At 44.3% G+C, this 13,268-nt stretch overlaps 1 protein-coding gene across 6 annotated transcripts in view; it reads right to left on the minus strand.

The window, feature by feature from the left end:
* The window catches only part of PRUNE2 (prune homolog 2 with BCH domain), a 233,612-nt gene extending 226,405 nt beyond the window's left edge, over positions 1-7,207 (minus strand). For all 6 annotated transcript variants that reach the window (XM_032477876.1, XM_032477872.1, XM_032477875.1 and 3 more), the window contains exon 1: positions 7,005-7,207. In XM_032477876.1, the coding sequence (XP_032333767.1) occupies positions 7,005-7,040 (36 nt within the window). In that variant the 5' untranslated portion in view covers positions 7,041-7,207. The remainder of the gene's footprint in view (positions 1-7,004) is intronic.
* Between the last annotated feature and the right edge of the window lie 6,061 nt (positions 7,208-13,268).

The following is a 13,268-nucleotide window of genomic DNA, read 5'->3' on the forward strand; positions in this document are numbered from 1 at the left end:
CTAATTCAAAAAGATACATGCACCCCAGTGTTCACAGCAGCACTATTTTCAATAGCTGAGACATAGAAACAACCTAAATGTCCATTGACAGATGACTGGATAAAGAAGTTGTGATATATTTATACAATGGAATACTACTCAGCTATAAAAAAAGAATAAAATAATGCCATTTGCTGCAACATGGACGTTGTCATTCTAAATGAATAAGCCAGAAAGAGAAAAAAAATCATATGATATTACTTATATGTGGAATCTAAAAAAAGACACAAATGAACTTATTTACAAAACAGAAATAGACTCACAGACATAGAAAACAAACTTAGGGTTACCGGGGGGAAGAGGATGGGAAGGGATAAATTGGGAGTTTGGGATTTGCAGATACGAATTGCTATATATAAAATGGATACACAACCAGTTTCTTCTGTATAGCACATGGAACTATACTCAGTATCTTGCAGTAACCCACTACGAAAAAGAATATATGTATGTATATGTATGACTGAAACATTATGCTGTACACCAGAAATTGACACAACATTGTAAACTGACTATACTTCAATTTAAAAAAGATAATGTGGCATGATTAATTGCCAAAAAAAAAAAAAAAAAACCCCACAAACAAAAACTGCTTACTAGGCTTCAGGCACTACACCAGTTTCTAGAGATACAGTGGTGAGCAAACCCATACAGAGACCCTGGTTCCTACTCTTGTTAATTGAACAAACATGCCCAATAGAGATAGAATGATAAGTGGAAATAAGGGATCTAAAAACATTACCAACAAACCTGACTTAGATTCATGAAATGAAGGAGGTTGGGTGGGAAGGGGTCATTCAGCAAAATTTCCCTTCTTCTCCACCTGATCTGAAGAAGAGGCAGGAGTCATTCGAGCCAAGCTGGGAGATGGGAGGCAGGAGAAGCCTGCCGAAGCTGGACAGCAGAATCCCAGGGTCAGGTTAAGTGTGTCATCTGCTCTCCTCAGATAATGGAAAGTGATGCTAAAGATTAAAGGGAGTGATGAGAGAGGTCTGAAAGATGCTTTCACAGTGATCTCCCTGGGGGGAGTGGGAGAGTGGTTTGCAGGAGACAAACTGGTCAGCTGGCCATTGCAGTCAGCAGGATGACTTAGTGATGTCTGGGATATGGTGGCTGGGGAAGGGACAGAAGTAAAGGAATTTCCCAGTTGGAGAAACTGGATGAATAATAATGCCATTCACTGAGATAAGGAACTGCAGGAAAGGACCACCTTGAGGACAAATGGAGAGAAGCAGCCATGGTTCCAGGTTCTATGCTGAGGGCCAAAGATACATTATTTTGGCTTTATGACAAACCTGCAAAGTCAGTATCATTATCCCATTTTTCTGGATAAAAACCCAAGGCTGTATTATCAGCTTAGTTTTTCTAACTCTACCTTTGTGTGTCTGATTTTTCAGGGCAATCTAGTATCCAATTAGCCTCCCAAGAGATCTTAAGAAGAAAGATTACTGTTCCCTGGAAACCAAAGCCCAAAGCCACAGAGCTCAGGTAGAAATGGATGTGGAACATTGCCAGAGAGTTTGAGTAGGCTACTCTGGGACCCGTGGCAGGACAGCCATGTATGATTGTGCAGGTTGCAACCTGTACAAACCCATAGAGTGCCAGTCATATCAAAGTCCATGTAAATGCTGCCTCCTGATTATACCAGCTCTGCCCCCATCCCAGTTTCTTTTTAAGAAGACTCCAAACTCCATGACTCTATCATAAACCCCAGGGCTCAAAACGAATCAGCGACTAAGGCAACACCATTCACTTTACCTGTCTGGTCCAGAATGTTCTTTCCTCCTTTTCAGCCTTCCTTCAGACTCAGCTATTCATCCCTCACCCTTTCCTCTGCTCACCTAGTACCCCAGGGAGGAGTGGACGTACGGGAAGAGTGACGCCTCCATCACCAGACCACTATCGCTTACGAGAGCTCTGAAGACTGGTACATCAAACCCAAAACATCTGCCCTATTACTAAACATCAAACCCATTACTATCTGCCCAAACAGATGCTACAGAGAAGCAAACAAGTTATACAAAAGCGGTCACCTTTTTACCTAGTTAACATAAAATTTTCCCCAAATTTCTGATTAAAAAGTGTCCTTGCTCACCTGATTACATCCTCCCAGACGCAAGGTGCTGTCTGAATGGCAGTGACCAATTGTTCACCTTTGAGGAAGACCAATCCACCCTGGGATTTATGCTGAAAAAGCCTGGTTCTTCCCCGCAGGCCCCGGGGCTGGGACAAACCACAGCCCTGGGTCTGAAAGCTTGGGCAGGGAGCGATGGAGCTTACTCCAGGACTAAAGCAACCAAGGGCTCTTTTCTCATCAGCCCCCAAGGGGGTGGAACCACAATCACAGAAGTGCTTTGGATTCCTGAGCTTCTTGCTTGGGAATGCTCTGGCACGTCTCAAGAGCACCAGCCCTCACTCACGATGGGGAGGGAGGCAATCCCGTGGTCTGTGATCTGAACAAGCTCAGCTTTCACAGTGAAACTGCTCTGCCAGCATCGCCATCATTACCAGTCCTCACCACTGTGGCCCTTTAAGAAGATTCATTTTGCAGATGCTTTTTATTGATACACATGACCTTGTGCCTACAAAGGAAATCGGGAAGAATATATTTCTCCAATTTCCAAATCAAGATAATTACTCTGCAGACATGCTGCAGTGTTTTTCTTTCATTCTTTCTTTCTTATTTTAAACCCATCTCCTCTATCAACTCTAACGTGGTTGTTCCTTTAAGGTTCTGAATGGGCTTTCTTGTCCCTATGCCACATACCACAGAGTATAAGTTGACATTTAGGGTCACCCAGAATTTTTTTTACAGAAGTCCACACATTGACCAATTCCCACTGCAGAAATGAGCCCTTCGTCTGCAGCTGTCACTGCTCAAGTGGCAGACGCATTCCCCGGACTCTAGAGGTCATAGTGACCCTCTCCCCATCCTCCCCTTGAAAACGGCATTCCTGGGATACTGAAGTGCCCTGTACCCTTCAGCTGGCAGCGAACCTCCTGCCACACACACACACCCAATGCTGGCTCATGACCCACGTCAGAGCACGTGGGCGCAATGACACCCACCCCTCAGCAGCTGCTTGAATTACAACAGATCTTGGGGTCTGGCAGTGAGAGAGGCTCAGCAGCCAGTCTACCAAGTGTGGGGACTCTGGCTTCCTGCCAGCCAGAGTCCCAGGGGTCTGGTTTCTCATTTCCTTCATCTTCTTCTCCAAAGTTCATGGGAACTTGGACCACTTACTGCCATCATGAGGCTATCTTGGCCTCAATCCTTTTTTGAGCTGAACACTATGAAATTTGAAGGACATTTCTTAAATCACAGCCTAGGGCTAGAAGCCCTCATTCCCTCCCCATCTTCAACTTCCCTTAAAATGGAGAGAGTATAGCTAAGAATGACTAAGACACCATCATAGAAATGGCATAATTAAAAATGGAAAGCATGGCTAAAATGTAAGGGTGGACCTGGAACTATAAGATTTGATGTCTGTGCCTATTCCAGCTCAGAAAGTGCAGGTGGGAAAAAATCCAGGTGGGCACTGGCAGGAGAAAAAGGAAATGTGTTTTCACTCTCATTTCTAGCTCTAGCAGTGAGCAGTCAGATCAGAAACATAGCTGGGTTCTCGCATGGGTTAGTGGGGAGACCTGGGTAACAAGCATCATCCTCTGATTACCAGCTCTGCCACCTTGGGCGGGGGTCTTGCTCTCATAGTGCTTACTCTGCTATCTTGATTGTCTTAACAATAATTGGGTCAGTTCCCTGTTTGTCAGGAAGGCACCATTTCTGGAGACTGTGCTTGGAAGGAGTGATTACTTCCTTTGTTTTCCTCCACCTGCAGCTAAGGTGTTTTACAGAGATGCTCCAGGCAACCAGCCTGCCCTAACCAGGCAGGAGACAGGCCCCCTTGAGAAGCATTTGAGCTCCAGGAGGGGTCAATCCCTCTGAGGCCACACTTGAGGGTTACTTTTGCCATTTCTTTTTCTTTTTCTTTTTTTTTGATAGATCCTGCCTCAGGTTTATTTGTACAAACAGCACAGGTGGATATGAGCCCCATGCAGACAGCAGCCCAGGGATCATATCAGTGCTTCTATCCTCACATCAGTAGATGAAACCCTCTACTCTGGAGGCTCTGTGGGGGCCTGGGCGCCTTTGGGAGACTGAGTCTGAGCCTGAGCCTGAGCCTGAGCCGGTGCTGCAGCTGAAGCTGCAGCCTTGGTCTGAGCCTTGTGCTTACTTTTGCCATTTCTGATAAATATCACGTATTATCGGAAATAAAGGGTGGGTATTGGAAGAGGGAGATTTAAGGAAAAGAGGGATGGGATTATGTAAGTGAATCTGCCTCAGTTTAAGGACTAGCAGAACTGGGATGAAAAACAGAATTAAGAGACTCTCCCAATTTCAATAGAAATAAGCTCCAAACTACCTGATTAAAAATGAGAAACATTCCTTCTTCTTCAAGGATTTCTGTTCAACCCAAGGGTCCTAGCCTGGAAAGCAGAGCTGCTTCTCGCAATGACAGATGAATAATAAATGTTCCCAGTTGGAAGAAAGGGCATACAAACAATTTCTCCAAGGTTTTGATTATTGGAGATTTCATCTATGTCTAATAGCAATTCTATTTCACAATTGCAGATTCCCTTGGTCTATTGAAATTAGCTAGCTCCAGTGATGACGATGTTATGTTAAGACTTTGGAAGGGACATTGGTTGTTTCAAACCATTAAAAGAAATATCTCATAGCTACACGATATCAAAGCAAGAAGTCAAGTAGGTAGGAAAAAACCTGCACATTAGCCTTTTTTTAGGTATCATATAGATAAATCTATATCAACTTCTCATGGAAAACGTCTTCAACATAACACCTAAATTCTATCTAATTCTGGTATAATAAAACTTAAGTGAAAATTAGCATGATAATTTTTTCTCCCTAAAATGTTTTCAAGACAATTAACCTAATTTTTAAAAATCCTACCATTTTATTATGAACGCACATCTCACAAATGAAAGCCATAATTATTAACTTAATTTTTCTTCATTGTTCCTCTAAAACAGAAGGTTTATCTACTACTGTAGTTGAAAGCTGCATATTATGTAAAATTTTTATTTACCTAGAAAATGTAATTTGTCAGGGGAAATGTGACCAAAACACCTTGGCTGAATATGAAAGGCTAATTGTGATCTCTAACAAGAAATCTATTGCAAGAAAAAACGAAATTAGCAGTAACTGTTCTTCTGGCTAAAGTAGGAAACTAGGAACCGTATTTCAAACAACCACTTCTTTTTCTTGTCATTTTTCTAAATGATGTAGCGCAATTGCTCATCTAATGAAGGGACTCGTAAATAAACTTACATATTACTTTCAGCCAATTATCCCCAAATAGGGATTTTTTTTCATCCAAGCAATTGCTCTTCAGAAATGAGACAAGCCTCTTGCTCACATCAGATCCCACGATCTAAATGTTTATTTTTAAAAATAAATGTTGTGGGAGTGGAGCACAGGTGCAGTCTAAAACTGCACGATCGTAGACCATCATTTACTTTCATCCACAAAAAATAAATAAGTCGTCAAACTTGACCTTCTTTGACCATTTCTCACTCACTGTTAGATAAACAATAAAGAGCATACTAACATTATCAGAAATGCGAGTGATTTCTGCAGTCAGTTTTTTCCTTTGTGTTCTCAAGTGAACCTGTAAGGGTCCAGCAAAAAGCACAGAAATGATCACAAACCTTGATTCTGAAATCCCCACAGTCTATCAGTTCTCTGAGAGGCTTAAGGTAGAAAACACAGTACTTATAACAGCATTAATCAACTTTAATGGTCTTTTTAAAGATACTTACAGTTAAACCTTTGTAAGAATCACACTTCCGTCTTCACTCTCTTTGTTGTGCAAGGGTAAATGAGTTACAGCAATGACCCTGCAAATATCTTGCCTTGTGATTAAGACGTCACCTTAATGCAGACTTTATATTTTGGCTTCTATGCAAGGTTTAAAGGTTAAAGGAAACATAAATTATGCATTTCCTCCTACGCCAGGCCTTAAGGTGCTTTCACTGCTTCATTAAAGATATTGCTTCCAAATGGGCAAAAGCTTTCTTTTAAAGTGTGAAAACAGAAACATTTCCATTACGTTCATTACTGCTATGCTGGAGAGTCAGAACAATTTGGAATTAGGAAACTGTTAGAATCAGTTGTTCCAGAACGTGTAGCAACCATCAATACACACAGTAAAACTACCCTTCACTCTTTGGACAGCGGTACAGTTAAACAGAGCGGGTCAAAATGCTGGTCTCCTCCCGGGAGAACGATAGTCTGGCAAACCCCACATCATCAGCAACAGTTGGGGTTTCCCCCTTCTACCTCTGCCCCTAGTTACAGATCTGAACAGGGACCAGAGAAGCACTATTCACACTGGAACACCCGCCTCCCCGCACTGGAGCAAGCTCCGTGTGAGGGATGCTTGGATTAACTGCGCACTCGCACACCTTCCTCTTAGTTGGCACCCTGACTTCCTCCCTTACGTTTTGCCACCCCTCAGGCTAAAGTACAGTTTCCTTTCCTTTTACACTTAGGCGTACTGCATCTGCAGAAGGCTGGACTCCTTTGCTCAAGGAATACCACACCCATTTATTCTCTAGCCTTCAGAAGCAAATTGCAGATTTGGCTGCGTCTGCCTCTCTCCAACCTCAAGCCAAAAGGACCAAAGCTGGACACACAACACCCAACTTCAGCCAGGTTACGACCTCCCGCAGCCCGACGCTTTGGCTGTAGGGGAAGATTATGGAGACAGAAGGCCTGCTGTAAGCACCAGAGTTCCAGAGATTCTTTTCAGGGCACAGCCCGCACACCCTGACAACAAAGTGGCAAAGTTGTTTCTTCCTCCTCTGCGGCAGTGTCCTTTCCTTTCCATCAGCACCCGCGTGCGCGCGCACACACACACGCACACAGCCTTGCTCCCTCAACTTACCAGTTTAGACTTGGCGCGTTGCAAAAATTCTTCCATGTCGTTGAGAGAGGTTTGAACCAGAACTACCCGAAGGACATGGAGCACTATCTGCTCCGGGGCTAGAGGAGCCGGGTCCCCAGAAAGTGGCCGGCCCCGACGCAGCGACCAGCTGCTCCCTCCTACCGCTCCGAGGCGGCTGAGGTTGTGGCTGCGCCCTCGGCTGTCGCCTCCCAGGGCTCCCAGCCCCACCCCGCGCCCCGCCGCCGGCTCCGGGCTCCCGACTCTGCCCTAATAAGGAAAGTGGGTGTGACGCCCGGGAGCCCCAGGACGCGCCCCGCGCGCTGGCTGGCACGCGCCTGCGGGGCCGTGGGTGTTGGCGGATGGCGAGGGGCTCCTCCGCCAATCGCAGGGCCCCGCTGCGGCCTGCTGACATGGCGCGCCGAAAGATGCTGCAACCATGGACAGCGCCCAGAAGTGCGAGTCAAGTGCAAGGGGCTGCTGCAGAGGGAGGCTCTGCCGCAGGCAACGCCACTGTCCGCCAGGGGAGAGGGGGAGAGGGGAAAGAGGCCCCTTGAGAGCGCCCCCTCCTCGGCCAGCGCCTCCCTGGCTGGCTGGCAGGTTACACAGAGCTCCAGCGGTCACTTAATGAGCTGGCGCTGCTAGCCTGGCCAGGGGATGCACTCAGCTAGATTGGGGGGTGGAGGAGGTTACTGCTGAGCTAAAAGCAGGACGACCTTGATGGAAAATAATCGGAAGAGCAGGCTGAGAGGTTGTGCTAGGCTGCATCTTTCCTCCATACCCTCAACACATACCTGCCCTGCAAGGCACCTCTGCAGTTCGCCCCAAGTGGGTGACCTTATGTTGGCCCTGGGGCTATACACACATCCTCTGCAGTCCCCATCCACCTGGACATGTATGCTCAGGAACAGCGAGGGCGATGGATCCTTCCTACTGCGTAAGGGTCTGTGTTCTTACAAGATCCTCAGGTCATTTCTATGTACGTTTAAGTTTAAGAAGTAATGCAATAAATACTTGAATTTATAGCTATGAACCTTATTTTAAGCCATGGAGTTTTGTTGTGTGTACTCTCTAGCCTTATCAAGGCTCCTGATATCACTGCAGGCTCTCTCCCACATCTGAGTCTTGGCACATCTGCCTGTAACACACCTCCTGCCCTCTCACCAGCCCCACTGCTGGCTAACTCATGCTTCTGCTATCAGCTTAGAGAAGTGATCTCAAACCCGAGTGCATATTAAAATCACATTACAATCACCCAGGGCTTCAAAAATACTGCTTCCCAGGCTCTATTCCAGACCAGTTGAATCAGTAGCTCTAAGGGTGGGGCCCCAGCATCGGCATGGTGTAAAAGTGCTTCTAAAGTACTGTGATTCTAGTGTGCAGACCAGGTATGATCCTCCGGTTCTCAAGCCTTAGCATGTATCTGGACCACTCAGAGAGCTACTGAAATACAGATTTTTGTGCCTCCCCCAAAGAATCTCAGGATTAACAGATTGGGCTTAAGGGGCCTGATCTGTTTATTCTTAACAGTCTCCCAGGGTTTGCTGATCTGCTTAAAAGTTACCTTCCTCCAGGAAGCCTCCCCTGACCCTACTCCTCCCTTAGTAACCAATATTTTCTACTTTAGTATAAATTGCCTGACTATTTGTGTTCTCTACCAGGCTGTGAGTTCCATGAGAACAAAGACTTTGATGATCTCATTCTTCAGTGTATCCCTAACACAGTTCAGGTCATATATAAGTCTTTAAGTATAAAATATAAATATACTTTGATGAACAAATGTACATATGGAAAGCTTTTTGCTCATTCTGTGTGTGTGATTATCCAATTGATTTTTATTCAGAGACCTAATAAAAAGGAATCAGTGGAAGGGGGGAGGGTGTGGCTCAAGTGGTAGAGCACATGCTTAGCATGCACAGGGTCCTGGGTCCAATTCCCAGTACCTCCTCTAAAAATAAGTAAATAAGCAAACCAAATTACCTCTCCCCAAAAGAAATCAGTGGAGTCTACAGGTCTGACTAAGAGAGAGGGACAGGGATATTAAGCTCCGATTTACATTCAGGTGTTGAATGGAAGCTGCAGATTCTATCTGCTGTCTTCGCTGACTTAAGTAATTTAAAACCGTCCAGGTAAAACAAATGTCTTGTCAGTCTTTAAATCTGTGAAGTTGATCACAATTCAAGTAACATTACTGAGAAAAATTCCCAAGAATTCATTGCCTCTGACTCCATTGGGGAATTTAGTGATTTGTTGTTTGTTTTTTTTTTTATTTTAAACTTTCTGGGTGGGCATTACACAGCCTTGATTCCTCTTAAATTTTTCCTCTGATGGACTCAAATTCCAACATCTATCTCCCTGTGTTTTTCTCCACTAACACTGTCCCAGCAAAAGTTAATAAAAATGTACCTCTTCCAGGAAGCCTTCTTGTACTAGTTTCCTGAGGCTGCTTAACACATTACCACAAATTCAGGGGCTTTAAAGTAACATGAACTTATTATCTTACGGTTCTATAGGTCAGAAGTTCAACACAGGTCTCATCACGCTTAAGTCAAGGCGTCAACAGGGCTGCATTCCTTTCTGGAGGCTCTAGGGGAATATCCTCTCCCCCCACCCCCCATCTCCAGCTTCTAGAAGCAGCCCACATTCATTGATTCATGGTTGCCTTCCTCTATCTTCAAAACCAATGATGTTGCATCCCTCTGGCTATTCTTCCCTCGCCACATCTCCCTCTGACTCTCTTCTTCTGCTTTTCCCTTCCACTTTTTTTCCCATCGGACCTACTTGGATAATAAATCCAGGATAATCTCCCCATGTTAAGATCAGTTGATTAGCAATTTTAATTCCCCTTTGCCATGTAAAAACATATTCACAGGTTCTGAGGACCAGGATGTGGACATCTTTGAGAAGCCATGATTCTACACACCATACAACCCATTCCCCAAATTATTTGGTGATTGTCAGCTTCTGATCCTCAGTTTCTTATCACTCCATAGCAGCCAGAGATCTAGGGTCTTTAAAGTAGAAATCATCAACCCTTGGATGCACAATGGAACCCTCTGAGGGGCTCTGAAAAATGCTGATGCTCCAGCCCATCTCCAGAAGTGCTGAATTGAGTGGTCTTGAAAGTGACCTGGGCATCAATATTTTTTTAAAAAGTTTATCAGGTAATTCTCTGTGTAGTCAGAGCTGGGAACCACTGCTGATGTGAGATAAATTTGAATTCCCTTAGACACCTAGGTACAAAATCTGGAGTTCGCTTTGAGTTATAACTTTCTCTTACCCCTTGTGGCCAAACAGTTCCCAAGTTCAGTGTCTTCAACCTCTGAAAATTCCTCGCCTAACTTCCTCCCTTTCTATTCCAAGTGCTATTTCTGTAATTCAAGTATCAGATCGAAGTCTAAAGCCCATTCCCCTTCTCTCTAGGGTCCTTTGCAGTTGTCTGTAGAACAATCCCATTTCCTCTACTCTATTCTTTTTCACCCTAAGGTTTCCAGACTTCTAGACTCCTCTCATTTGAGACCCATACCTGAGCACTCTTCATTTTGAAATGAATTATTTGAGTAGATGAGTAGAATGGCTGTTAAGGGCATATTTTTCATATGTTGAAGCTTTAACCCCCCAGTGCAATGGTATTAAGAGGTGGAGCCTTTGGGAGGCAAACAGGTATAGCTGAGATCATGAGAGAAGAGCCTCCTTCATGGGATTAGTGTCCTTACAAGAGGAGGAAGAGACCAGAGTGCTCTCTCTTGCTCTCACTCTCTTTTTCACTCTCTCTCTCTACCATGTGAGGACACAGCGAGAAGTGATTACCTGCAAGCCAAGAAGAGGGCTCTCACCAGAAGACAAATGAAATCACACCCTGATATTGGACTTCCCAGCCTTCAGAACTGTGAAAAATGACCATCTGTTGTTCTAGCTGCCGAATTTATGGCGTTTTGTTACAGTAGCACGAGCAGACTAATACAGAGGTAGTGCGGGGAAAGGAAGACTTTAAGGACCACCGAGTCCCATCCCCCTATTTTACTGGGCAGGAAGCCAAGGCCCAGAGTAATTCAATATCCTGCTTGGGCTAACAGAGCTGCTTAGAAACAGAGCCAGGACTGGAACTCAGCTCTCTGTCACTCATTCTTTCAACACTTATGGATCATTGACCATGCTCAGGTAGACATTAGGCCCAACCCAAGATGTATAAGGCAAGATCCCTGCCCTCAAGGGGCTGGCTCATGGTCTAGTCACTATAGGACAAAGAGATAAATACAGAGATCAAGAAACACATCTGGTATTGTACTAATTGAAATGTGATATGGTGCAGTGACTACAGTCTGTACCTCATCCTTGCCATGGCAGATTAAACATGGCTGCAAATTCTCCGACACTCCTCCCAATCAGAGGCTGGGCCTCTGCTCCTTCTCCTTGAATCTAGGTGAGCTCATGACTCTCTGAGTCATAAAATACAGCAGAAGTGACACCACGACAGTTTCTAGGACCCAGCCTTAAGAGACTGACAGCTTCTTTTTCTTGTCTTTTGGAATACACACTCTTGGAACCTAGCTGTCATTTTATGAGGAAGCTCAAGCAGCCACATGGCGAAGCCCACATGGAGATCTGAGGACCCTGGCTAACAGCCCAGTTTCCAGCCATGTGGCCAACCACCTTGGAAACAGATTCTATAGCCCCAGGGAGCTGCCCAGCCGATGCCACATGGAACGGAGTTAAGCTCTCTCTGCTGAGCCCTGCCCAAATTCCTGACCCACAAAATTACGAAATATAGTAAAATGATTGTTATTCCAAGCCATAAATTTTGGGGATAATGTGTTATGCAGAAATAGAATCTGATATGGTACTAATTGAAATGTAATATGGTGAACCATAAGCTCGGTCACTGCCTCATTTACAGCATAAGTAACTTTGGGCAAGTTATCCTTTCTAAGATTCAGTGCCTTCATCTATAAAATAGATATAAAATGGGACTGTTATGAAAGTTAAATGCAATAATAGACGCACAGTGCCCAATTCCTGGCCTGTAGCTGCCATCAGTTATTACAAAGGGTCTGCCAAGAAGAGGAGAAACTTAATGCACTAGCTTGAAGTGGAGACAAGGGTGAAGAGAATCCAACAAGAGGGGTCCACTGTGGTTGGATCAGCTGTCACTAAAAATGTGAAATTATTATATAATATAAATACAATGTGTTTATTATTTATTTATATTTATATAAATTGCATTATATACTATATATTTATATAAATATAATATAATAGATTGTATTATAATTTGTGTCTATCCTACATTAAGCAACACCTTCTAAAGGTTGCACGCCTTTGGAAGCCTGGGCTTCGTACAGTGAGACGTCTGTTTCAGAGAAATGCACTGCAGATGCTCCAAGTAGTGATGTTTCTCTGCAATGACACATCTGCCTGCACAACTCCTTGGTGGCATGCGAGGTCCTTACAGCACGATCTGTGTGTTTTATATTCTCACATTACCATTTCCCACCCCACAGAGCCCTGGGTCTTCCCGTCACAGGCTCTCACAGCAGCTCGGCATCCACCTCGAGGGGCTCTCATTGCAGTCAGTGCCCCAGTGAGGGCATCTGAAGGTTTCTGTGTGCTTTTGGCCAAGTTCATTGAGCTCTCTGATCATGAATCTCCTCATCTGTGAGATGGGGGAAATAATACCTGCCCTGGTTACTCCACAGGACTGTTGTAAAAAGTCAAACGCTAACATCCCTTTGGATATTGGAAAATGTTAATGATGGAAGGGAAAATAATGAGGAAATCTTTTTGTTTGGCTTAAAAAAAAAAAACAACTGACAAACGCCATCCTTTTAAAAACAGGATGTAGCTGGAATGGCAGCTGCTGACTCACTATTTGGGCACATTCCCCTGATAGCTTCCTTACTGACCAACCACACTTCCGACAGATGCGGTCTCAGTGCGGATGTGTTATGTTTGCTGCTTTTAAATTACTCCATGTGACAAAAGATGTTCAAGAAACTGTGCCTCCCACTTTGACAAGATTTAAAAGCATTTCAAGCCTGTTTCAAGGATGAGAGACTGAAGAAGGATGGATATACATTAACTGGTTAATTAATATGTGTTAAATGCTGCCTCTCATTTAGCTTTTAAGCAACTGTAAAATGCCTGCTTTTCACTCTATGGATGATCTAATGATACCCACGTGGGAAAATAATATCAGAAGGAATTGACTTTCTTTCTTATTTATTTTGGTAGGGATATCTACATTTTTTAAGGTAGGCTTTGCAAGGC

Source organism: Camelus ferus, chromosome 4 (assembly GCF_009834535.1).
Source record: "Camelus ferus isolate YT-003-E chromosome 4, BCGSAC_Cfer_1.0, whole genome shotgun sequence".
Taxonomy (NCBI): Eukaryota; Metazoa; Chordata; class Mammalia; order Artiodactyla; family Camelidae; genus Camelus; species Camelus ferus.